Raw genomic sequence first — 27,381 nt, 5'->3', positions numbered from 1 at the left:
CCTTCCTGTGCCTGTCCAAGTCAGTTTCCCATGCATAATCTTCTCAAAACTAAGACTCTAGCTTCTCCATTCACATGTCAAAATATCTGAATTAAATCCTAAATAATTTATTCAAAATACAAAAAAAAGTTATATATAAAGAAGGAAGTTGAATAAATGACATTTAGATATCAAGAATATTTGTGATAGGCTTCAAAATACACAACCAACTTGTACATGTTCTAAAATTATGACTAAGAGCAAGGGGAATTCTCACACTGGTGCTTTTATACCTCCAAACGTGTTTTCCTTTTTGTTACCGTAAAAGCCCCTTATGAAAATTCTCCCATCTTTTTTTTAAGAACTCCAGTGACATAGTAAATCAAATCTGAACTCCAACTGTTAGCATGTTTGATATAATAAACAGAACTTTTGTTTTAGGCTTACAGTAGCAGTAAAGATAATGCACAGGAAACAGCTTTTCATTCCTCGGAATAAATCTCAATGACGAAAATAGTCCAAGAAAATCTAATTGTACTTGAGTTAACCGATATTTGTAAATAGTTACTATGCGTTAGCTACTATCCTGGATCCCAGAAGCTACACAAATGAACACAGCATGATTCCTGAACATCCAAACTGTAACACATCATTCAAATCCACCATGGTCTTGCCCTTCTAGTACAGTGACTCCCGTGTATTCCCTACACGACTGTTTTCCACTTCTGTGTCTTTACGTATACACCTGTCACTTGGACCATGCTTCCTCCATCTCTAGTCTACCAGAGGAAGTCTCACTTGTCATTTGGAACACATGACTCCAGGAGCAATGCCTTCCTCCAAGCTTTCCTTTCCCCATCAGGAGGTTACACATCGTGTGACTCTATCGCCCTCTGTCACATCCCTTATGCTGTGTTGCCTTCAGAGTAGGGACCATTTATTGTTTGTTTTGTTTGTTTGTTTTTTCCTCAGATCCTCATACTTGACAGGTGCCCAATGAAGTTCAATGAATCAGTGGTTAGATCAGAAACTACTTTCAAATTAAGGCAATCAACATTGGGACCTTTATTTAAAGTGATTTATCTTATTTTCCATCTTTCAGCAAAAATAATTTAAGTAAGTTGAACTAGCTGTGCGTTAAAGTAGGAAAATAAAAACTTGGAAAAATAAAAAAAACTGTTTAATGTTAAATCTGAGAAATAATGAAATTTTAAAAAAATCAACATAAATGAGTTGTATAACATACTGCAAGTTAAAGGTTAAATACGTAAAATTATTCCTGGTATTGAGTTAAACATAAAAAAAATATTTAGAAATAAATAATCATAATAATGGGTACCTTGACAAACTGGAGGTGCTCCATCCATCTGCAGTCTTTCTCCTAATCTGCAAGTCAGAATTGCATTACCCACCAAAGTAAACCCTGGAAGACACTGGTACCTGATAATATCACCTATTAAAGAAAGAACAAGCAGAGGGTGCTTCAGATAAGCAACAAGGTGAAAATTAACAGATGTTTCTATTGCTGTTAATCTTTAATCAGTATTAAAATTCTATTAATTATAAGCAGGGCTGATATTCAAAATATTGAACTACTGGTACTTCATAGGCACTGACCAATCAGAACTGAAGCCAAGAGTAAATGACCAGTAAAGCTGTACTGGGCGTGCCAGTTGGATATAACTGATACAGTAGTAAAGAACTAATCTGGTTGGTACAGGTAAGATATTCATTAAAAAGGTAGGAAGCAATTAAAATTATTCCTAGTTATTGCTTTTACATTATGATTAGATTTGCATTGGTCATTAATATTTTCTTACATTTATCAACCAAAATCAATAGGATGGTAACAAAAGTTTATTATGGGAACATTTTATAGTTGTATGGCTCAAAATCCCACACTGTTGCATAAGTGTACATCCCAGAAATACAGAATTTCTTTTCCTTGTCTAATACTACTCTTTCCTCTTTTCAATGCTGTCCATTCTTAAGAATTCTAAACATTCCCTATCGAGGAGGGAAGATGGTCTGAGGCAGGCTGGAACTATTCTTTATTTTTGTTTATCTTTAAGCAAATATCTTTGTTAACAGTGTGGCTCCCTTGAAAGTAATGTAACAGAGGTTACCTATTTCAAATTCATCATCTTCTGTCAAAATTTCAGCATTGAGTACGGGTGGTGGAGGTTGGCACACTCGTAGCTGATAGGCTGGAAAAACAGGCAATGTGTTTATTCCTTCTCTGAGCAGCTATGTATACTCACATTTGTGAGAAAAAATTATGTAAGAATTACATATGAATAAAAATAAATGGTAGAATTTATCAAGTCGTATTTATTTATTATATTTCTATTACAGTTGTCCCATTTTTACCCCATTGATCTCCCCTGCACTCCCCCCCCCGCCACAGTCAATCCCCACCCTCTTGTCCATGTCCATGGGTCATTTATACTAGTTCCTTGACTAGATCTTTCCCTTTCTTTACCCCTTCCCCCCCCCCCGCCCCCTCTCCTCTAGTCACTGTTTGTCTGTTCCTTGTTTCCATGCCTCTGGTTCTGTTTTGCTCATTGGTTTGTGTTGTTTATTAGTTTCCTATATTAGGTCAGATCATATGGTATTTGCCTTTTGTTGCCTGGCTCATTTATTTATTTTTAAAAAGATCTATAGCATTTAAGGAAAAATCAGTCATTCCTTAGATACCAAAATATTTTCCCATGGTAAGAATGTTTACGTTTAACTCAGTAATTTTTACCCTTGTTCTCTTCTTTCTTGTCATGTACTTCATAACACCTGCTATTATTTTTCTTGGTGTCATCACAACTTGAAATTACATATTCCTGCCTATTGATGCGCTCAAGGCCTATCTCCCCCAAGGTTCATCACAGAATCCCCTGCATTGAGGACAGTGCCTTGCATACTGTCATAATCGCAGATGAGTACTCTACACTTACTCTCTTCCAGGAAACACTATAAACACTTTACTTATATTAATTATATTAGTTCTTAGAAAATTTTATTTTATGACTCAGCTTATGTCACTATTTCTATAATTATTCCCAGTTTATAAAAGAAAACGCTATTAAAGAAAGTTTAACATTTGGTCTAAATCACATAGCTGTAATATGGTAGAGCTGGAATGTGAACCTAGACAGCGTGGTTCCAGAGCCTCCTCTAACAATGCTACATTAGCATGTTTACGAAATATACACATTTTAAATTCCATGTTTCTAATTACTGATATAACTTAAACAGGTCATCCCATTAGATTAGATATTCATATTTGGTGTAGTTTGAAATCCAATCCTGAAATAATTTCCATGAATCTACAGATCATGATTACTAACCCTATATGATATGTACATCACAGTCATTGGCTTCATTAAAGCCTTTTTTCACTAGACGTCTTTAAAATTATACTCTTGTATAAGAGTACATTATTATGACATCTGAATAAAAATGTGTTTTATATGCTTAATTTTATTACTTCAATAAAGAAGTTATTTTCTACACCTCAGTGCTCAGATATAAGAAAGTAAGACTTAAAAGACTTAGTGACTCACCTTGATCACACAAGTAGTGCAGAGCTAGCCAGGCCTCTGTTGTATATCCCCTAACCTCAAAGCCCTTGTCTTCCCTGTTTCCCTGTTACTAGAGTATTTTTAGAGTATTGAGGTACAACAATTAGACCAGTTAATGAAGGCTATATAAAAGGAGATGAATGAGATAAATTTTGAAAACTGAGTAAGAGCCCTGACTGGTGTGGCTCAGTGGGTTGGGCAACCTCCTGCTAACCAAAAGGTCACCGGTTCGATTCCCAGTCAGGGCATATACCTGGGTTGCGGTCCAGGTCCCTGAGGGGTGTGTGCAAGAGGCAACCCGATCGATGTTTCTCTCACACATCAATGCATCAATGTTTCTCTCTCTCTCTTTCTCTCTCTCTCCCCCTCTGTCTAAAAATAAATAAATAAAATCTTTAAAAAAAATTAGTAATATATTTCAAGTTCTGAAGGGTAATCATGGGCATAAGAGCATTTCAGATGTAGGCGAAAACAAGCAAAAATGTGAATATTGATTCATCATCAGATAACAAAAGCCCATTTATAAGAGGTTAACAGTCTAATAAACTACCAGGTTACTAAGGACAAAGAGAGAGAAAACAATTTCAAACTGCAGGCAAAGAGTCATAAGTCACAGAAAATTTGTTTCAACATCCTGCTGTAAATTGTTGTCTCTTCAAACATCCTCCTTTCAGCACTTTGAACTGTTTATAGAACACTCGCTGGGAAGGGATGTTAATTTGCAACTAAAATGTTGCTCTATGCAGAAGAGTTATCACTAGAAAAGAAAAGAATTGCTGGGAAAGAAGCCCACACCAGAGAAGCAGAACCTCGACTTTTGAGAAGCAGTTCAGCTGAGAGTAGCCTTAGGAGTTTTGAAAATCATGTTCCTGAACTTAGACCTTAAAAGGGATCCAATGATCAAGGTGAAAGGTAACTGTAAGAAATATTAAATGAGTTCAGAGAAAGGGGAGGAGAGACAGGGACTCAGCATGGAGAAATCTTTACAAAACTATGCTTTTGAGAAGAGCATTTTATCTGATCTTAACGCAGACTAGAGGTAAACTCAGAAGTTAGAGAAGTGTAGAGATGCCTATATATGTATTTTTTTTTTTTACTTTTGTTTGACTATAAAGTTATTTTTGATCTTCATATCAATCATGTTATTGTCTCATTTTAAAAGAATCACATTTTTATCATTGAGGAATCTGTGACTATTACATCTTTGGAACATGCTTAGAATGACTTAGATAACTCACTTGCAGAGTTTAAAGGACTAGCATTTGTAAATTATTATTAATGAGGAATATGATGCTCAGAGAAATGTTACTTTTCCCCAAGACATCCTGGGTGCTGCAAGCTCAATTCTGTCTTATTCTCTGTCATCTCCCACCGCCAGCACTTTTATGAACTGTCCCTAGAGCCAAGGGATTACTTGGGGGTCACGGAGAGTCTGAGGACGCATAATGCTTCCCTTCCACCTCTACCTTAGTAAGAGCAATTCTATTTTCATCAGTTTTATAGTTTTGGATTCTGAATAAACTTTCCTTTGAACACATTTTCCACAGCTTTCCCTTAATTGATTTCATTGATTGCTTCACTTGAAGTCTGACTTCATGTTTCAAATCCCAATTTTACATGCCCAGGATAAGCACTTCTTCTGAGCTCTTGACTGCCTACTTCCCCTGACCTCCTACTATTATTTTTCTGATCGTAGAACTCTTTTAGGGCACATGCAATGATGACTTGTTCCAAAATCTATTATTGTTCATCTGTTGCCTTGCTTGTTCATTGTTTGTGTCTTTATCTAGATTTTAAGTATGATGAGGGAGGAGATTTTTTATCACAATTAAGTGAAGGAGATAATGGGGGAGGGGGGAGGAAACCTTTGTATCTGTTTTCATTTAGACTCTTGAAGGCAAATAACTACAAAAAGTTAAATCCTAAACAGCTTCCAGCAATTCTGTTTTTTAATCTTTGTCAATTTCTACCAGTTTGTTTGTTAAAATAGGTCTAACATTTTGCCAGTGTTTTTTCTTCTTGCTGCCAGCATCTCGGTGCAGACCCCTGCCATTTCATATCTATTGCAGTGGGCTGAATAGTGTCCCCCACCATGTATGTCCGTCTTGAAACCTCAGTGTCTCACTTGAAACTAGGCTTGTAGCAGATGGAATGAGCTAAGTGGAGGTCAGACTGAATTACGGTGAGCCCTTGAACCGCTGGGACTGCTCTCCTCATAAAAAGAGGAGAGAGAGACAGACACAGAAGGAAGACATGTGACGATGGGGACAGAGACCGGAGTGATTTATCTGCCAGCTAAGGAACGCCAGTGTTGTCTGGCTCCCACCAGAAGCTACCTACAGCCTTCAGAGAGCACACGATCCTCTCGTGACACCAATTTTATACTTCTAGCGTCCAGAACTGTGAGAGAAAAAAAAATAAAATCGCTGTTTTGTAAAGCTACCCAGTCATGGTACTTAGTTACAGCAACCCTGGAAAACTAATACTGCTATGTTATGAATTCAGTGTATAGGATGTTATCCGGCTTCTGGGTCTTTCTGGTACAATCCTTCCTGCGCACAAGTGAAGTGGTGGAAGGGAATTAAGACAGTATTTACACGAAATCCACTCTGTGCAAAGGAGCCGGCAAACGTACAACCAGCAAAGAGAAAGGCCACAGGGACTGGGGGCTGGGGGCTGGGTGAGAGAGAACCCTGAGCACAGGGAGAAGGGATGAGGAAAAGAGGTAAGGTAGGAGTCCTATGGGCTGGCTCAGGATCGGTTTATTGTAATTTGAGGCCAGTGGGAAATCCGTGGAGAGTTTGAAGTCTGGGAGTATCATGATCAGATTTCTCCTTTAAAAAAAGTAACTCTGGCTACAGTAAGAATAATATACACAGTTGGAAGGGGACAAATATGTATACCCAGAGTCTACATTACAACAGGTGTTCAATAAACAATTGCTGATTCATTCTAAAAAAACTCGCATGTGTCCCCAAAGGACTTGCCATTAAATTAAAAGTCTTGATTATGACCCCCAAGGGTCTCTAACTTTGTTTAATAACCTTTAGCCCCACCTATTAACAAGTTTCTATTTTTTGCTGCAAATAGCAGGTAGTTCCTCTGTGTCTAAAACTCCAATACCCCGGATTTGTCACATCACCCAACTACGATGCCATGCTCACCTCACCAAAAGATATTAAACCACATCTCATTTTTTCATTAAAACCTTTGACAAATCAAACCTGCCTACAACCTAACCCTTGCCATAGTCTCTTCTATTCTCTAATCAGCAGGGCTCTCAAAGAGCTGGCAATGTAACATGTGATAGTGTGGCTAAACTTTATGTCCTATATAAACCTCTAAATCTATTTTGCCTTCTTGAAACCTATCTTCCCTTCTCTTTTTAAACTCTGTTCTCAGATGACTGAAATAGAGACATTTTCACTAATCATGCTGCCTAGAGTTAACTTCTTACCAGCGCCATGTTTCCCATCTCTCTCTTTCCACTCTGGCAATTGTCACCATCTGTAAGAATTACTGGTGTGCTGTTCACTTTCTTGCATTAGAATGTAAGCTGTCTGAGAGCAGGGGCTTTTGCTTCTGTTATTAACTCCTAACTCCTAGGGGCATAATCTGGTACCTAACATAGCAATATTCGATAAGTATCTGTGGAGTGACTGAATTCTAGAAAAATGAAAGACTAAATGGCAAACGAGTAAATTACATATATGTACTTTCCTAGGACATGGAGTATAAACTCAGTCCAGGCTCTCTGGGATTTAACTTATTTCTAAGGCTGACAAACTGGGAAATCTTAGGCAAGTTTGCTGTCTTCTGCCTCATTTTTTCCTCATTTGTAAAACAGTAACGATAATAGTAATAGCCACCTCAAAGGGTAGCTATAAGGATCACCGTGTTTATATATGCAAAGCATGTGGAGTAGTAGTGCCTGGCACCGTAAGCACCGTGTATAACTGGCTATCATATGAAACTGTGGAATTCCATTACTTCCAGATAGTTGCTGTTCAGAGATAAATGAAAACACTTGGTAAAATATTAATACTTTCTGTTTTCCCCAGGTTTCACTTTTTATTCATGGAAGACATTTTGATTCGGCCATTACTGAAATAATTATAAGCAAAGCTGAGGCACATTATTCTTGTTGGCAGGGCAAGGATGCAATAAGGCGATGGTCTGGGGTGTGATGCATCAGATGTGCGTCACTTCTCTTTCTGAACATGTGCCTATCAAACCGATCAACATCACTGGGGCATATATATCCTCCAACTTGCGTTGGTTAGTAAGTACTTTCGTGCAAGCTTGCTACTTGCCGTTCAATCTCTATTCTGCTAGCTCTGTGACCTGAAGCAAATTGCTAAGACTTTGTGATTCAGTTTTCTCATCTGCAAAGTAAACACAAAACTAAGATTGAGTTAATGGATTGTAAAGTGCTTAGAATAATGCCTGAAGCATATTTCCTAGGGAAGCACACGTTCTGTTTGTCAAAGGTCAGTGTGAGCCTGGTTACTGTGAGGGCATAGACTCTCAATCTGACATGACCCCGATGTCATTCCAAGGGCTAGTACCCATGTGACTTCTCAGAACATATCAAACAAGTCATTTTGTTTCTACTCTGATTTACATCGGCTACACTTTGAGGATGCTGACATCATTTATTTTATGTTGATGCACAATGCATTATACTGTGATATAAAATCCTTGAGTTCAGCAATGTATTTTGGAGACCTGTATAATATATGTTGTGTGTATCTGTGGTATCAAAACTGCTAGTACAATGCCCTGAAAATCATATTTAATATATACTGACAAAATATCATCTCACCCTATGTGATGTACATACTTTGGAAGAAAATAGACAGGTTTAGGCTGAATATACCCTATATTGTATAGGTTAGAATCATAGGCTGTTTTATCTGAAAGCCATCTAATAAATCACCTGCCCGCATTTCTTTATTTTGCTGCATTCGAGGGAGGGGGAGACCTGACAAAGTGGAGTGACACAGACAACGCCACCCACCCAGTTACGGGCAGAAGTGAAATGTTTCAATAAAATTAGTGTTTGGTATGAAGTTAAAATAGGGTTAGCATTAAGTTTCTTAAGTAGTAACTTGAACTCCAACTTCAACACTGTGTTCTTCAATGAATGCATGTTTGTAATGAACAGTTTTTAAAAGAGCTACTTGCAAACTACATTTGCCACAAGGTTAAACCAGGAAATGGCATTATACTATATATTTTAAAAACTACCAGCATTTTGCACACTAGGTTCCGCAATGTATTCTCTCAAATAGAGAAACATATCTGAACTAAGGAATGCACGTATTGTCTATTACATAATATGTAATTAAAATGCTTTTAAAACCTAAAATAAATACTGTCACCTAATTTGAAATAGTATTAACATATATTTTAGTTCATGCTTTTCGTAGATTGTTCTATTAAGAAACAGCCTCAGAGTCATGACCATAAATGAAAAAGCTGCATAACACAGATATTTACACATTTAAAATACACATTTGATCTAAATCTGTACTAACTTTAGACAAACCATTTATCTGACTATCATTCAGGTTTAAAACACAATTTACAATTGAATAACTACATGAGGACATCATATTCTACATGTCAGTATCTTCAGATGATGACTATCATTTGCATTGTGCCTTGTTTTTGTTCAAATGTGTGTAGCAGTTTGGTACCTGGCCAAACACATTGGCTTCTTGAAAATACTTCAGGGTTTGATTCTGGTGATGTTCTTTGGTTACTTTTAATTTCCTATTTCCTTTGTAATGAAACATTCAACCTAATTCCACAAAAGAAGCTGTATTTATCTACTTTAGTTCAACAGAGCTATTAAAGTCTTCTTAAAAAAAAAAAAAAAAAAAAAAAAGACAAAACAGAACAATGGCAAATTGCCATTCTTTATCTAAACCAAAAAGCACAAGTGCACAAGCTTTCTGCCAAGAAAAAACACAATATTTCTTACAGAGGAAATAAAAACATACTGTTCTCTATTTGATTATAAACTCTAAGATCTTATAACCACTGGAGTACTTCAGTGGCAACCCAGATTAGTTCAACTATGATAATTTGATGATTTAGAGAAAAACTGGAGGAGAAAAGCACTGATAATTATATAGTCAGTTATGTAATTCTAGCAATGTTATTTTAAAAGTTACGTAAAATAAGTTTAAGCAGCTCCACATGCAAACAGACTTAGGAGTGTTTATATAAATCCTCTACTAGTTCTAATTAAGAGGAAAACATAACAAGTCATTTTCTCCATTTTGGAAAAAAGCTGCTAGTGAGTTGACAAGAACCATGTAGATACGTTTCAGCAGAGGTTAAAGTACTTACAAATGTCATTTTTGCTCCACTAATATTTTATGATTCCTTTATTTCTCTGTCTTATATAAAGAACCTGGGAAATTAAGAAAAATGCTCATCCCTAAACATAGAGATGATACTGAGAAATCTCTCTCATGAGAAATGGATCAGCAAGATCCATGTTATTCCTGGTCTTTCCCTAGAGATGGGATGACAGAAGTATATTAAACAAAAAGATTGGGAAATCTGAATTATCCATAAGCAAATTCCAACATGTGTTGCATGAATTGACATCTCCATAGTCACATAACTAATTGAAAGTAGTCTGTCTTAGTGCTCAGCCCATTAGAACCTGAAAGTAATGTGCTGACAATCACCTGGTCTGTCAGTAGATAACAGTATATCAACGGTGACAGCTTATTCTTTTTCAGTCTCTCTTTTCTTCTCCTTGCTCACTACCATAGTTGGATGTGCTTTTGGCTATGAAGGAACAAGCTATAGCTGTCCTTGTCACTTTAAACTACTCTGCATATTGAAAAGAAAACAAAACACAGCTCCCACATGCTATCAACTTGGAGTTGGCCTGGCTCTAACTGATCTACCATGATTTTCTACTGCCAACTATAAAAAATTTCACTAACAACTAATATCAGACATGATAATTCTTTGACCTTGATGGAACAACAACACAAAACTAAGACCTTTCTATAACCATGTGTAAACACAAAAAGAAAAAGAAAAAAGAAAAATAAAGAAAAAAGCAAGAACACTGTCCAAACAACCAAAATGACCAAGATTCTTTCACCTCAGCTAACATGAGTGAATTCTATTCGTTAGTATAATGATTATAGTTTTAGGTGTGTTCCATCCCTGTCATCTTCTAGAAAAAATGCATTAAGATACCCAATTGTTGAACTGCTCCAGTTTGCTGATAGCACCTGCTCCAGAGGGAAGCATGCTTCCTTGAAACTTTCTGGAACCACTGAACACTGCCCAGATCCGATTACTAGCCTCTCCTAACACCCTCTACTGACATGTCATAGGTCTCTCATGGTGTGTTGTCTTACTTGTTACAATGAGCCAAGACACCAACTTTATTCAACTAAGGGTGTGTGCCAGATGAACTTTGGCTGGAAGGGGCTGACAGGAAGATATTGTAGAAAACAAATATAACTTAGCAATAGGTGTGCACAGACAGCAAAATGTCAATCTATATTAAGTGATTTTGATATGACTTTTAGTTATTTAAGTAATCACTAAGTAGTCATTAAGTAATATGAAATAACATTTTTAACTCATAACAGTTTAATCAGATATATATATATATATATATATATATATATATATATATATATATATATAATTGTATGATGTCTATAACCCCTATGTTCTCTAGACATCAAACAATGACACACTTTATGAGTTCACTGCATTGTATATTGAACTATGAAAAGAGGTCAGGTCTTTAGGTTGTGTGAGGCCAAAGGGTCACACAGTCCAAAGCAATGATAATTTATGTTTTATATAAAATGTGTCTTTATAGCTACAGAAGCCTCATTTAGGATGAGAATTTGTGGAGTTAAATATACTTGCTCCCAAATACAGCATTTATTGTAAAGCCCATGTAATCTTAAAAAATGACCTAAAAGACACTTCAGGACTTTTAAACAGAATTCTTTAAACTGAAAGTCAATATATAATCAACTCATTCTTTTATAGAAGATGTGCTGACAAAAGAAAACAATAATTACTAAGGAAAATCATCTGATTATAAATTGAGATACCCTAATTCTCTGATATTAGAAAAGGAGGTGACTTTGTTAATGGATTTAAACATTAAAATGATACCTTCTGTTTTAAATTAATAAATATCTATTCTGGCTATAGAATATCTATTCTGGTTATTTTGATTGGCATAAGGCAGGCCCTCAATAAAACTTATTTTCTCTTCACAAGTGGCCATAGCACATTTTGGGAACTATAAGGAAAAACACATTAAGTTGCAATAAGTCTACCAACATACTGTAGTTAGCTTGTAGGTCCCGAGGAGAAGCGCTAAGAGTGTGAAGCTCCTCATCATAATTGGAAGGGGTATTTTCTAGAAAATAAAATGATCTATCATCTTGCTAAAATGAACATTATTTTTGCTAATTTAAAAAAAAATGAGGTTTATACACCATTAAATATGATCCATGCATGGGAGAATACAGTTTAGGACATTGCCTGGCACTCATGTTATGGCTGCTGTTGTTGCCATTATTTAAAAAGAGGTCATTCTTTGGAGACAGACAGACCTATTTTGAATTGCAGGCAGCCCTTCTATTTATTAGTTCTCTGGCTTTCGGTAGGTTACAATTTTTTATTCAGTTCTTTCATTATTAAAATGGGGATAATAATGCCTATCTTGCAGAGTTGTAACAAAAATTAGCAATAATGCATGGAAGATACCCAGTGTAGTGCCAGGCATATTAAGATTTCTGTAAATGGCAACTATTGTATTATAGAGACTACCAAACAAAGTCAGTGTCGGCAGAAACATGAGTTAAATAGGTTTTGTGTAATTTACTTCCAAGGAGTCATTGCTCAAGACTGAATATTGTTATTATTTATTATAAGCCAACTCCATCTTGACTTTATGGCAGATATCAAGAAAATTCAGCAATACAGAGAGAGAGAGACAAAAACATTTCCTCAGATGAAGAAAAAATATGATAGGTGAGATAAAGTGCCTAAACACTTATGCCTGTCCTATTTTTTCATTGCACAAAAATTGCATTTTGCAAAGCTTTTTATGAATGTTATTTTTGATCATGAAAGGCTTTATGAAAGTGATATTTTATAAAAGACAGATGGCTGGCTGGATTTCATAAAGGAAGTTCAGGTTAAAGAGAAAAAATCCTTTTTCCTCTTTTCAAACATATTAAAAATACATTAATAAATAAAATCTAAATGATCAGTGTGACCTTAAGAAAATATATAAAAATATTGATCTGCTATATTTATAAAATAAATACACAAGTCCTAAGAAACCCACTTCTGACTTACAGTTTGGGTACAACAGGAGGAGCTATTGAATCAGTAAGACAATTTAACTAAATGGAGGAGTAATCCATTCTAAGCTTAGCTATACTTACTCAGCTTAAAATAAGTGTTAAATAGTGAAGTATCTACTGGTTTACTTATTTAAAAATTACCAAATGGCTTGAACAATTTTTTTTTTATAATTACAAGAATTCACTTCGGCACTAAGCTATAGGTACTAACTATGGGCCCAGGATATGAATATTATATTTTAGGTGTATTAAGTTAAATTAATTGTATTAATACTAATTTGAAAATGGGCATCTTTTTTTGTTTCAGTAAGAGAGAATGGGCACACATCTACACATTATAAAAAAATCTTTTCAAAAGTTGTCACTAATAGAGCTATAAAGTTCAATTAAACAAGTTTTTTGAAAGAATCTGAACACACTTCCCACTGTAAGACTAAAATATAATTAGTCAATCAATCAGTCAATAATGAAAATATATGGGGTCACAAAGCAGAAATATGATGTATCTTCAGAAATGCATTTACTATTATTAAACTCATAGGCTTGTAAAACAATATACCATACTGTAATTAATTCTCAAACGTTTGGTAGAAAGAGTAAGTGCAATCATAGAGAAGGTAGTTGTAATACCTATAGGCTCAAATTATTGAGAAATGGAGGAAGCGAAGCTTTTTAATTTGATATAGTCCCATTTGCTTATTCTTTCCTTTATATCCCTTGCCCTGGGAGATATATAATTGAAAATACTGCTACATGGGATATCTGAAATTTTATTGCCTGTTTTCCTCTAGGACTTTTATGATGTCACAACTTATATTTAAAGATTTTGTATGGCTAAAGAAACATCAGCAAACTGAAAAGGGAGCCAGTCATATGGGAAAACATATTTGCCAATGATACCTTGGATAACGCTTTTATTTCCAAAATATAAAACTAACTCACAGGACTCAACACCAGGAAGACAAACAATCCAATTTAAAAATGGGAAAAGGGCCTGAACAGACATTTCTCCAAGGAGGACATACAAAGGGTCCAGAAACATATGAGAGGATACTCAACATCAATAGCCATCAGTAGCCAATGAGATATCCCCTCACACTGGTTGGAATGACCATCATTAACAAATCAATAAACAAGTGCTGGTGAGGATTTGGAGAAAAGGGAACCCTAGTGCATTGCTGGTGGGAATGCAGACTGGTGCAGCCACTGTGGAAAACAGTATGGAATTTCCTTAAAAAATCTAAAAATGGAACTGCCTTTTGATCCAGTGATCCCACTGCTGGGCTTATACCCTAAGAATTCCGAAACACCAATTCAAAGAACCTATGCACCCTAATGTCCATAGCTGCATTATTTCTAATAGCCAAGTGCTGGGAACAGCCTAAGTGCTCTTCAGCAAATGAGTGGATCAAAAAACTGTGGTACATTTACACAATGGAATACTATGCAGCAGGAAGAAGGAAGGAACCCCTACCCTTGGTGAAAGAATGGGTGGAACTGGAGAGTATTATGCTAAGTGAAATAAGCCAGGTGGTGAAAGACAAATACTATATGATCTTACCTATAAGTGGAACCTAATGAACAAAACAAACAAAGGAGCAAAATAGAACCAGAGGTATGGAAATAAGGGACAAAGTGACAGTGAGCAGGGTGGGATGGGCTAATGGGGGAAAGAAGGGGAAGAGTCTAGTCAAGGAACAAGTATAAAGTACCCATGGACATGAACAACAGGTTGGGATTGACTGTTAGAGCAGGGGGATGAGTGGGGGAGGGGAGAGCAATGGGTTGGCGGGGTTTGTATAACTGTAATAAACAATAAAATTTTAAAAGTAAAAAAAAAAAGTTGATATAAAATAAAAAGACATGGAGGAAATGAGACCTAAGGTAGGGAGACTTAAATAATTGAAGATGAGTGAGAAACCATTTAGGAATGGAAGTGCAGGAGGCAGTGAGAGAACAAACCGCCTGGGGTCACATTAGATAAACAGTGGGGAGTAAGATTCAGTGGCCCAGGTTACAGGGAAGCTCTACATTGAATTTAATGTAGGCATCATGTATTCAAGAAAAGGTGAGTCAGGGTGAAAGCAGTGCTTAGGAAAATTATCTATCCTAAGGCAGCTGTTGGTATGTCAGGCATGTGTCAATTTTAATATGAGCCCTGGCTACATCCCCAAATTCCAAGGTTATTGTAAGGTTTGGGTAATATTTCCAGAGATGTTGATCCAAATGTTAGGATTCTATAGGCTCTGGTAACTGTGCCTTAGTATGAAATTTAAGGCATAATGATAAATGTTCTATTAGAAAATCCAAAATGTGAGATAATATATGGTAAGAAGAGGAAAATCTACTCTGCCAGGCAATATAATAACTATATTATCCATTGTCTCCAATTCTCATATCATCTTGGCAACCTAATGCTGGTAACACTAATAATGGCAGTAATTATTTGCATTAAGCTATGCAAAATTTCCAACATTGAGCATTTATTTTTACCAAAATTTCATATGGTTTAATCTAGTTTATTCCAATAATTAGAATAATTGCTACATATACATTATCTCATTAATCTTCTCTGCAAACCTCTCATGGTATTTTACAGCTAAAACAAAAATTAATTGACAAAAGGGTAACTTGTCCAAGGTCGTATGTGTGTGTATGACTCAAAATTTAGTTAGAAACAGATGGAAGATATTTTGGTATGAGAATATATATATTCATATAAGTATCTATGTAAATCCACATTCATAGTTTGTGTATATACACACACTGTATAATTCTAATGTTTTCTCTATGAATACAAATACACAGACATCTTTTTCTCTGACAATATTTTTTCTCTGAAGCATGTCCTAAGTTTTATAAAATTTTAACATTCCCTATAAGGTGATTTTATGGCTATTTATGGTCCATTTATTATTATTTGTTCTCGCAAGACACAAAATAATAAAAATTTATACAGAGATCCATAAAAAGAGAAAATGTAAAATACAGCCAGCAATTAATTTATCTTTCAACTTTAACCATTATTAATTTATAGGTTCCCAAGTTATGATTATCTATTAAAGTAATAAAGCTGTTGTTACAGTCTTAAACTATATCTACATCTGCTAGCATCAATGTTTGAGTCTGCAAAAAAGGCAAACGAGTTATTTTTTTAAAAGCCTGAATAAAAGTTATCTAACTGCATGCCCCTTTCACATTGGTTGTGCTGGAGTGTACACACAACTCCCGCCGCTGTGGGACCTATGGACATACAACCGGTGCTGTCTACTGGCCGATAAGTGCTGAGATTAAGCAAATCAAATATTTTCTGGTCCCTGCTTTGTTTATATCTAAATCTGATGCGCTTTAAATGTGAGCATAACCATATTTGACTTACCACATTTTTCATAAAATACATTTGAGTATCAAAGCTTTACTTGGTATTATAAAAGATGAAAACATTAAATTGTATATTAGTGGACAAAGCACATATTCATGTTGCAAATTTCCATATATCTTGCAAATTTAACTCAGTAGCTTATTGATCCTGTGAAATATTCATGGAATTAGTCTTACAAAGTCATATGAAAAAGAACGTGTTTTAGGGAAGTATGGTCATAGCAGATAAAGGTATGTAATAATTAGAAATAATATAATATTATATAAAATGAAATAAAATCAATTTGAGATACAAGAAACTTTTTAAACTGTGAAACCATCTGAATTTTTTTTCAAAAAGTTACCATTATAAAGCGACAAACCAGAATAATTCTATACAAAGAATTAAAAGTGAAACTCTTCATAAATTATTCCACAGGAGTAAAGCTATGAACTTAATGATCTGGAATAGTCACTTAAAACTGTAAGATTCTAGAATAGATATGGTTTTGAAATAAGAGTATAAATGATTAATATGATTCAAAGCATAAAGATATTGGGTGATAGCTTTAGAAAGACTCACAGCAGGTTGAAGAGATTAAACATTTTGCATTGAAAAATCTATTAGTGTCTCAAAGTTTCATGCAATAAAATATGAACAGCTGGTTCTCTTTTATTGGTTTCCATGTGAAAAAGTTATTTTCCACTAGGTAATTACTGAGTGATTTATTTCCTGTTTCCATTTGCTTACATTTTAACTTTCCTCCATGCTTAGAAGAGGTTATTCTTTGCAAGTAAATGTATTTGAAATAATAAAATAAATGTCAAATTTTAATACATATTCAATCATTGGTTTAATATATTTTACATTCAGTTATCTATAACAATTTTAAACAGTACCAAATGAAATATAAACTCTTAGGTAATACGAACCATGATAACTGAGCACAAAAAAGCCACTTGTTGTGAAATCACTGTGGAATTTGATTAGAATCTGATTTGAAGTGCTATAGACAGATTCCAAAGCAGTATTGCCACTGAACTGCCCAATCTGAGGTGAGTTTTGATCTGGCCCATCCCTGTTAGAAAGAGACATAGCAGAGACGGGAGAAAGATTAAGATTAATTATTTGGAGAGTGTACCACCAAGTTTAATAAAAGTATTACATACGAGGTAAAGATACAGGAGATGAAATAACCAATGAATGGCAAATCATATTGCTATAATTTGTTTATATAGGTGATAACATTTAAATATGTGAAGTATAATAATAGATCATAGTTTTACCTGAATAAAATACACTCACATTAGTTGTAATCAATTACACTCCTTTCAATTTTCTGACCACAACCCAGAGCTTCCCAAATGTTTGAAGTTTGCCCTCCTTTTATTTTCTTCAAAATAATCTTGAATATCATAGACTGTTAAATTTAGAAGGAATCTTAGAACTCGTATAGTAGTTGTATTAACCAATGTAAATAATTCATTCAGATATTCTTTATAATATATTTTTAGATAAAAATGTTTCAATTAACAGGGTAATAATACAAATATTTTATAATAAATTATTATGAAAATTTAAAAGTTATACTAAATATAAATATTTAGTTGGGATATTCATCAGGATACCCAGGAGAGTAAATGGTGCCATTCAATACAGGCTTTAAATTTTCACTGGTTTTATAAATAGAGAGCTTTCTTACCTTAAACTTACCCTGATATTAACTCCTTGTTTTTGAATATCAACTTAATCATAAATTTAAGTATTTTTCCACATGTAAAGTTTTTGGTCAACGTGTTTAGTTGCTTTACAAGCAAATAAGCCAAAAGTCTATTTCTCTTGTCTCATTCCACAAAACACACACTGTCACACTTCTAATTGGGGAAGGTTGGGATTTCTTCCAGTAATGATAAAATCAGTTATAATTATGAATCCTTAAGGGTTTGACCTGTGTACTAACCATAGTTACACCAATTCAAATATCAGATGGCAATTTCTGTTTACAGAGGATTGTGATATATATTTTAATTCCTACCTTGTTTCACTGTTATATATAGCTGGATCAATCAATAATAATGGTCCTGGCTTACCATACAGTAATGAAATCATAGACTGGCTCTGTTTGAAGAACAGTAAAATTGATGTAGATTCCATTCCCAGGAGGTACTCGAACAAGCCAGAAACAGTCTTGAAAGTTGGGATATTCATCAGGATACCCAGGAGAGTAAATGGTGCCATTCATTGCAGTGATATTCCCTCCACAGAGAGCTACAGAAAAGATGCAAAATAAAAGGCTAAAATCAAATGCCAATTAGCTGATTAGAGGGAAAAAGACAAACATTTCGTACTTCTTAAGCAGTGTAAAACACATCTGTACTAGCTTTTTACCTCACTAAGGAGTATAAAATATAGTTGCAAACCATGAACAAAATACAGATTTTATTTATTTTTCAATATGATGCATACTACACAGCTATTATTAACTATCACTAGATTAGTAAAGTACACTGTCTTCTCTGTTTCCAAATATTTTTGAATATATACATTGTTCAATTCTTATTTGTCTTATATGATGTCTCTCTATATAAGGTCTTATAAGAGATTCAGGGCATTTTTATTTAAAAGGTCTTTTTTAAACAAATGAACCCAAATTCAGTGGTGATTATCCGGGTTACTGGTTTATATAAGCATAATTATTTAACAGGCCCTTGGCTGGTTTGGCTCAGTGGATTGAACGTCGTCCTGCGAGCTAAGTGTCGCTGGTTCGATCTTCCAGTCAGGGCACATCAGAGAAGGAAAACTCTGACTCCAAAAAACCTCCTCTGCCTTGCGGCATACCTCTTCAGGGGAAAGGCTAAGGGAGTAAACCCCGACAGAAAATCCGGAGCCGGAGTCCCTAAGGCGGTTTGACGTTGTAGTCAACACCGGCAACTCCTGCGGCGCACCTGAAGCCAAGCTGTATTGACTCCGTCTTTCCCTTGGACCCATCAGCTGCGAAGAGATGGGGGGTCTGCTGCATGGGCAACAGCAGACCCTCAATATCACCCTGCCCAGGCTCTGTAGCTTCAGCTTCACTGGAGAGGACACTCCAGCGACATCGCAAGATGTCGATTCAACACGGGAGGAGACAGATACCGTGTCACTCCCGAGTCGGACTGCACAGCCATTCTCGGTGGTGCAGATAGACTCTTAAGAAGCTACACCATCGTCTCTCGAGACGGACGGCTGCCGAGGAATTATTTAACACATTCACATATACCTATACAGACACACAAACAGGAGGAGCTGTAAAGTGTTCACTTTGTTTTCACTTCTCATGGGGAAGGTTGGGATTTCTTCCAGTAATGATAAAATTAGTCATCATTATGGGCCCTGAAGGGTTTGACCTGTGTACTAACCATAGTTGCTCAAGTGAAAGGGAGACTGTGTGTTTAATATGCTATTTGAAGAGGAAGACGATATGCCAAAACAGGAAGTATTACACGTAGATGAAGCATACCTTCACACCTTGGAAGTGGATGATTCCAGTTACGACTCACTCCGTGAAGGCAAGTGAGAGCTGAACTTCCAATTAGCGTGTACCCAGGGAAACACTCGAATGAAATGGTTTGACCCACAGTAAAATCATTTCCAATCACAAAGCCATTTCGAAACGGGCGTGGATCAGGACAGCTTTGCAACTGATAGGCTGCGAAAGGGAAAGAGAAAAACATTTTTCTTCTCTGAATTTTGGAAGGCCACAGATGGGTACTATTGCAACTTGCAAAATAGATGCAGTGCTGCTTGTCGTTGGTTATAAATAGCAATTCAGGTTTATGATAAATGGTGTCAATGAGAGTATGTTATGAATGTCTTCTCAAGTCTGCAATTTTCACATTTAAATGTTAGTGCAATTCATAAAAATGCATTCAGTTTCTTCACCCACTTATGCAATCTATCTAAATTATAAGTTTTAATGAAAATGTAAACTACTCTTAGAGCCACAATTTTAATCAAACATATTCTGACTCCTTTATATAGAGTGTAATTGCTTCCTAGTTACATTGCATATACATAGAATAAAATAAACACACATGTAAGCCTAATTCTGAGCCTTTTTGAATTTTATTTTTACTCTTTCTCCTCTAACAGAAACAATCTACTGCTGAGTTTCTCAAAAGTAGTCATTTAACAATGTAAAGTACTAGGAAGCAAAGTTCCTCCTAATATAAATTTTGTACTTTAGCTATCACGATATTTTTGGTACTGCCAATATAGCCACATGTTCATTTGTTTATCCTCCTCTTGTTCATCATTCTACATGAGTTCAAAGTCCCTATTTGTTTTATCGCTTCCTAAGCCTTGCTAATTGCCCTTCACATAGTAAGTGCTTAATAAAGACAGTTGAATAAATTTTGAGCCTATAAACAGCATATACAATGCATTTTCCCAAAATTCGGAGAGTTCTTCAAGTCTAATCACAAGTTCAGTTAAAAATAAAATTGATTCTGTGACCTTGCATAAATTGATCCATTTCTCAAAAATGCTACTAGCTCAATAATATCAATGCAATTTAAAAAAAGACAGTTTTAAAATTCAATGAAATACACAAATAATATGTAGTGCTGATTTTAATACACCATGGCTCATGTGAATAATATTGATATTAGATCAATAAGAGTAACTGATTCTTTATCTTTTATGCTTTTATTATGTAAATAATAAATCTGTTTTTAAGGACAAATGGGTTAAAATGCAATTAAGAAAGTTCAAATTCCAGTTTTACGTCATCCAAATATGAATGTTATTTTGAGAGGCAGAGAAAACATGAGGGCAGGGGGAAAGAACCTGAAGCCAGGTTTAGGTTAAAGAGCAAAGTGCTGGCACAAGGCCCTGTACACTTTCTAGAGGAAGACCACAAATGCAGCTCTGAGTCTTCTAGCAACAAAGACGAAAATCAGTCGTTGCCCAGTTGTTTCTGAAATAATTAAATTCTTTGGGAGCATAGTGAATTCTGTACTGAGAGGTGATAGAAATGAGCCCTATTTTATGTAAAGGATAATGTGTGGTGTAGTGCTCTTAAATTATGTCTGCAAATACGATTCAAATTTAAATTATTTTAGACCCATGTAGTTGAATGTTACAATGTCTACCTTAATTATGTGTAATTTTGGGTATATACTTTAATTCAGTAAACATATTCATTGTGCTCTTATTATTCTAGGCACTTGATATCAACAAATAACACAAAGACTCTGCTTTTGGGGAAATCACATCCTAAAGTATCACCCACTCATTAAGTCCTTAATAACTGGGGCAGATGTGAAATCAAATTTTAAGTTATTCATTAAACACTGAAGTCATTGAAATTACATTATTTGTGTAAAATATCATAAATTTAAATATTTCATTTTAAATCTTAGACTTTTAAGATCTAAAATAATATAATAATAATAATAGCTAAAAGGCACTAAATAATTACTAATGACATATACCATAGTATATATTTTACATTAATTTTATTATATAAAGATCAAAATAACTTACCTGGGAAATGCTAACATACAAATAAAAAAAACACGGAGTTGAGCCTTGGCCACTTTAGATTGAACAGGGGAATCAACCTTTGATTCTATGTCTACTCAGGTCAAAATTATTTAAAAGGGATAAAATCTTGCTCAGGGTCATGCAGCACTTTTATATTAGAAATAGGCCTAATAGAATATGACTGAGAAAGTATTTATTTCATATTCTCATGAATATAGAATGGTTTCAAACAATATCATATTATTCTATCGTTAAAAGTAAAACATATGTTTACATATAATAGATGAGTACTACAACGTATTTTCAACACACTCATTTTGATATAAAAGCTAAGATAAATATTTGATATCCAGCTTGCCTTGCTTAACAGCCTTGCCTTGACATGCTTGATTTCATTGTATATTAAAACTAATTCAATCCTTTTGTTCATTATAGGATTTTCTAAGGCCTCAGAAAGACATCATTCCCCCTATATAGTTGCCTGAAAATTGTATTATTTAAAAAATTTTGCTAACTGAAGCTTGCCCGGGTTTACATTATTCTGAAACAGAAAAAAGGAAATTCTTAACGAGTCATTTAGATTGCTAATAGCTGATTCAGAGCTAAATAAACTTTCACTTTTTATATTCATCTCACCTTGGTATACAATGTGGAACCCCTGTTTGTTTTGTGAATAATCACTGTGAAAATACAGGCTGGTTTCATGAGTAGTGCTGAATAAAGAAGATGGTATTTGCGGACCACTAAGTCGGCCAATAACAGCACTAATTTCTGAGGTTCCACTTCTGACTTCCAAATAATCATGTATAGTTTCTGTAGAAAAATTAACAAACTGGAGGTGTACACCTAAAGAAGAAAAGAAGAAAATCCTACTTTATTATTTCTTAAATAAATTAAATGCACACACACACAAATGCATACACTCACATTAATGCGTTTAGATATGTTTCCATTTAGATTGATAGGCATACTCTCTAGATCTGGACCATGGGTTTGCTCTCTACCAAGGACAATTAACTTTGCTATAGTTCAAAGTAACACTACTGCTCTCAAATGCCCACTATTTGTCACATGAGAAAATGTCTTTCATTTTGTGGCAATGCCACCATAGCAAATCTAATACAGAAAGCAGCTTTCTTGCTATTTAGTTTTATTTAAAATTAACTGCAAAGTTTTTATATATTAAAGTAATCAGATTCCATAATTGCATTAGAAATTATTCATTTAGTCATTCATATATAGTGAATAATTTAACTTCTGTAAAATATAATTCAGAGGCATATAATTTATCAGTGTGCTCCTTTAGTACTTTGATTATCAGAAGAAAATGCTAAATTTTATGAAATAGTCTCAAAATCTAGTGGTTCAGTGTTATATGCCATCAAATTGCAAAACAGTCTCAATATCTTTATAAAGAAAACTAAAATATGAGGTAGTAAAATGTCTTAGGGATGGAAAACAACATAAAATAAAAGCCTCATTAAAATGTTTACCTTATTCAATTAATATTCAATTTTAGTCAGTTTGATATTTTTCCTACAACTACCATTCTCCAATTGTGAAAAAATCTGACATTGATTGAATGTTTTCTTTTTCCTAGGCACTGTTTTAAGCATTTGTATATGCTAACTTATATAATGCTCACAAGTATTCACGAGAAGGAAGAAACCAAGGCACAGAAAAACTAGAAAAATATGCTAAGTTTATAGAACAAGTTACAAAAGCTGAAATTTAAAGTCAGACACACTGTCTCTAAAGCCCTTGCTCTTCATAACTACACTGGGGTTCTCAAGTTGTATTTTGTTACTCAAAAAGAGTTACATGGAAAACAGTTCCATGGACAAATAAAGATGGGAAATATTAAAAATATGCTTTAAAATATTAAACACATTCCTCTACAATCAGACAAACTTCTTAGAATTTGGACATGATACCTCAATATGTGAGGTCCCAAGATGTGCATATTTTCTCTAAAATTTTTCCCTCAAAATTTCCCTGAGTCTCCTTTTCACAGATTATCTTTTCAATAATTGTTTTATGAGCACAAGAAAATAATTATATAATTGTTGATCTGTATTCAATTTTCTTTTAAAAATTATAAAGTACTTGATTCAAAGACAATAGAACTAGTATTTAATTTAAGCAAAACTCAAAGATTATTTAAATGAAATCAAATCACATATAGTCTCTTATGTTTTTATTTCTAAAATAGAAATATCCTTTTTTTATTAGATGTGTCTATTTTTTAATGTATTTGGTTTTTAAAATCAAGAAAGTATAGCAACAGGTAAATTGAAATAATGATATTATTTAAACTATGTTTAATAATACATTTTAAAATCATTCATTTAGCTCCATAAGTAACATGGGATGAATAAAAGACATAAGAATAACAGCACTGGTTCAAAACTATTATTCATATTCATCAGTATCTCTTTCACTCCATGTACACAGAACTCAATACTTCAAACTAATAGTAAAGCCAGAATAATCCTCCTTAGAAAGCCCCTAGGCATTCTTTCAGTGACTTCATGTTCTCTCAAAACCTCAGTCCTGTAACACACTGTTCAGACTTGTATTTCTTTAGCTTGTCTAGAATTTCTTCCCAGTTTCCCATACAAAGACCTTCTGTATAGAGCTGACTTTTACCCATCTTTAAAGGCACAGTTGAGGTATCACTTCATCAGGCAAGACTTTTCTGCATTTTTGGGACTAGGGTAGTTGTCTGCAATAAGTCCAACCCTGTACTCTTCACTAGGCTCTAAGAGTATATGTGACTATCTGTGTCCTCATTGTGAATGTTATTTTATTTGGGGAAAGGTACAAAGTCCACTTTACTATGCATTTTGTCCCCAGCTCTTAACATGGTACCTGAAGTATACTCTCTGCTCAGTAAAGCATTATCGAAACTAATGAGATTCTGTGAATTTTTGTAAAACGTTTAAATATAAATTTTTATTCTGAGGCTGCATATCCTTTTAGGTAACCAGGCACTTGAATTTAGTCCTCAATAAGTGAGATAGTACATAATTTCTTATTTGCACTAAATCCACCAGGTTTCCACAAGAGGTGTCTGTTTATCCTAGTCTTTTGTAATTTAATGAACATCTAGTATTTCTATATATGCAGTTATATATTTATGGGGTATGAAGAAGCTGCAAGTGAACATATTTGTGATATAAAGTGAGAAAAAATATTAACTGCAATATTATATTCAAGTTGTATTTAACTAACATTAGAAAATGCGTACTATTTTTCAAATGTAAATTTTTATTTATTTACAATGAATATTAAATAAATTAAATAGATTACCAGAAAATAATTTATCTATGTACTACTTGGTTACACAAAGAAGAGTTACAAAAACAATTATACATAAAAACTAAGTTGAATTTATCACTGCTACACACATCTAATTCAGGTCACATCCACACATATCAACTGGAAAATATAAATTTTTCTATCTATCTACCTATTAAATTTTAAAATTCCCATATTTTTTCAATTATTCAAGTATTCCTGTCAAAATTACTTGGCTTAAGCAACAATTATCCAAATTTTATTCCACATTTATATAAATGCATATAATCCAAATTAAACTATAATTTTGTGAATATTTTATAGTAGACATTGATATTTATTTTTAGCGATGCATTAAATGATATCAGAAAGATTTTCGCATGTTTTTAATATACATACCAAAACCTACGGGCAGCTTTATTGTCCATGTGCAATCTAAACTGCTGGGGTAGTTTCCAGGAAACCCAGGGCTGAGAATCACACCACTGAAATCTGCCATAGAACCACCACACTGAGCTGCAAGGTAACAGAGGTCTCACGTGAGCCAGAATAGTGGAGTACTTTACTATGTTAAAAACAAACAGAAATCAGCTCAAGTCTTAATCAAGTCTCTGAATTAAAACTGTTTGATGTTAATTTGATTACTGTCAACTCTCCTTCACCACACAATAGGAATCAAATATGATCAAGTGACAACAAATTTTCTAACATAGCATAAAAAGGCAACATATGTCCTTTCTCAGCAATAAATACAAGTAAAATCCAATTACAGAACAGTCAGGAGCAGCTCATGTGCCATGAATGCAGCTGAACTAGAGGCCTGTGTCCTTTTCCAGAGTGGGCAGTTTATTTGTCGTCCTTAAGTACTTCTAGTAATGCTCTGATTCATTCCCAATATGATATAAATTAGAATAAAATCAAGCCATCAGCACCTGTTCTAAGTACCATGTTTAAGAGGGAACTCTTTTTACAACCTTCTCTCCTTTTACTCTTTTTGTAAGAAGGATAAATAATTTCAAGGAAAATGTTGATTTCTATTAGTGATGCATGAGGAATTTGCATATCACACATGGGACATCGTCTTTATCCTAAAATAATCTAAACAAGGAATAGGGGAGTACAAAACTTATGAAAAGATACACCCAGGTTTGAGAATTTAGGTATAATTTATCAATGTGCTTGTTTTAGAATTCCCGATACACTGATTTACTATTCATAAGCTAAGTAAAAATTATAAGAACAGATAATTACCCCAAGTTTTAAGTTTTGGATGATTAAATAGATCTATTCCACATGCATTAAAAGAGAAATAGCATTGTGAAAATTAATTCTTCTAAATGAAAATTTTTATCATTTCATCATAAAAGGACTAAAAAACACATCTGTTAATTTTGGGTTGAAGGATGGCATTTCATGACTGCACATCAAGTTTGAAAGTTACCTGTATTGAACACTGACTTGTAATTTCACTCATTTATTTCTTGTAAAGAATAGCAACAGAAAGAAACTCAAAACTTCAGGTTAAATATAAGAAAGGAAAATTCAGTAGAAATTCTATCAATGTGCTATAGGATAGCAATGACAAGTTTGACTGCTATCTTTATGTGAACTGAATAAATTATATACCAAGCAGGTTGTATTAGGAGGATATATATAATCTTGCAGTCAATCTGCATATAAACGTTTTTTTACCAAACGTGATTACCGTTGAGATAGAAAAATACAGCTGTATACTTTTCCATCCTTCAGTGGCTTCATAGTAGACTTTTGTGCCCCATTACACTTTTTGTTAAGGACACAACCATAGATACTCCAAGATAAAATAATCTTTGATTCTTCCTTCTAACTTGGCTCTACTACCTAAAAATCTCAAGTGACTTTTCCTTTCTTCCATCAAAATATCTGGCAGATTGTTTATTTTCCAATTCACTAGGCTGTAGCCTTGTAACTTGATAACTCAAGTTTTAAGATTCCCTGAATCAGCTCATGCTCTCAGTTTCTCCATATAATATGGCCATGACGCTAATGCAAACACTGCTGTCAAATATAGTACAAACTTGTCCAAAATCTATAAAAGACAAAATGAGTAGAAAAGAAATAAAAATTCCCTGTAATTCTACGTCACACACATAGTTTGTTTATATTCTATTCTTTTCTACTGAAAATATACATGCATGTATGGGTCTGTTATGTATGTATAAAATGAGAATAAAATTATACTATTATTGACCATTTCTCACTATAATAGCTACTACTC

The 27,381-nt window shown here is 34.3% G+C and overlaps 1 protein-coding gene across 3 annotated transcripts in view; it reads right to left on the bottom strand.

The window, feature by feature from the left end:
- Positions 1 to 27,381, bottom strand: part of CSMD3 (CUB and Sushi multiple domains 3) — a 908,638-nt gene that overhangs the window by 77,914 nt on the left and 803,343 nt on the right. For all 3 annotated transcript variants that reach the window (XM_090283433.1, XM_090283434.1, XM_090283435.1), the window contains 7 exons: positions 25,524 to 25,640; positions 22,461 to 22,670; positions 19,798 to 19,986; positions 18,389 to 18,566; positions 17,231 to 17,376; positions 2,106 to 2,186; positions 1,319 to 1,432 (listed from right to left, as the gene is read on the bottom strand). In XM_090283433.1, coding sequence (XP_090139559.1) covers positions 1,319 to 1,432; positions 2,106 to 2,186; positions 17,231 to 17,376; positions 18,389 to 18,566; positions 19,798 to 19,986; positions 22,461 to 22,670; positions 25,524 to 25,640 — 1,035 coding nt within the window. The remainder of the gene's footprint in view (positions 1 to 1,318; positions 1,433 to 2,105; positions 2,187 to 17,230; positions 17,377 to 18,388; positions 18,567 to 19,797; positions 19,987 to 22,460; positions 22,671 to 25,523; positions 25,641 to 27,381) is intronic.

Source organism: Furipterus horrens, unplaced genomic scaffold (assembly GCF_987537825.1).
Source record: "Furipterus horrens unplaced genomic scaffold, mFurHor1.1.pri manual_scaffold_7, whole genome shotgun sequence".
In the NCBI taxonomy this organism is placed as follows: domain Eukaryota; kingdom Metazoa; phylum Chordata; class Mammalia; order Chiroptera; family Furipteridae; genus Furipterus; species Furipterus horrens.
The sequence above is the reverse complement of the archived record's forward strand: the minus strand, read 5'-3'. Positions and strand labels throughout refer to the sequence as shown.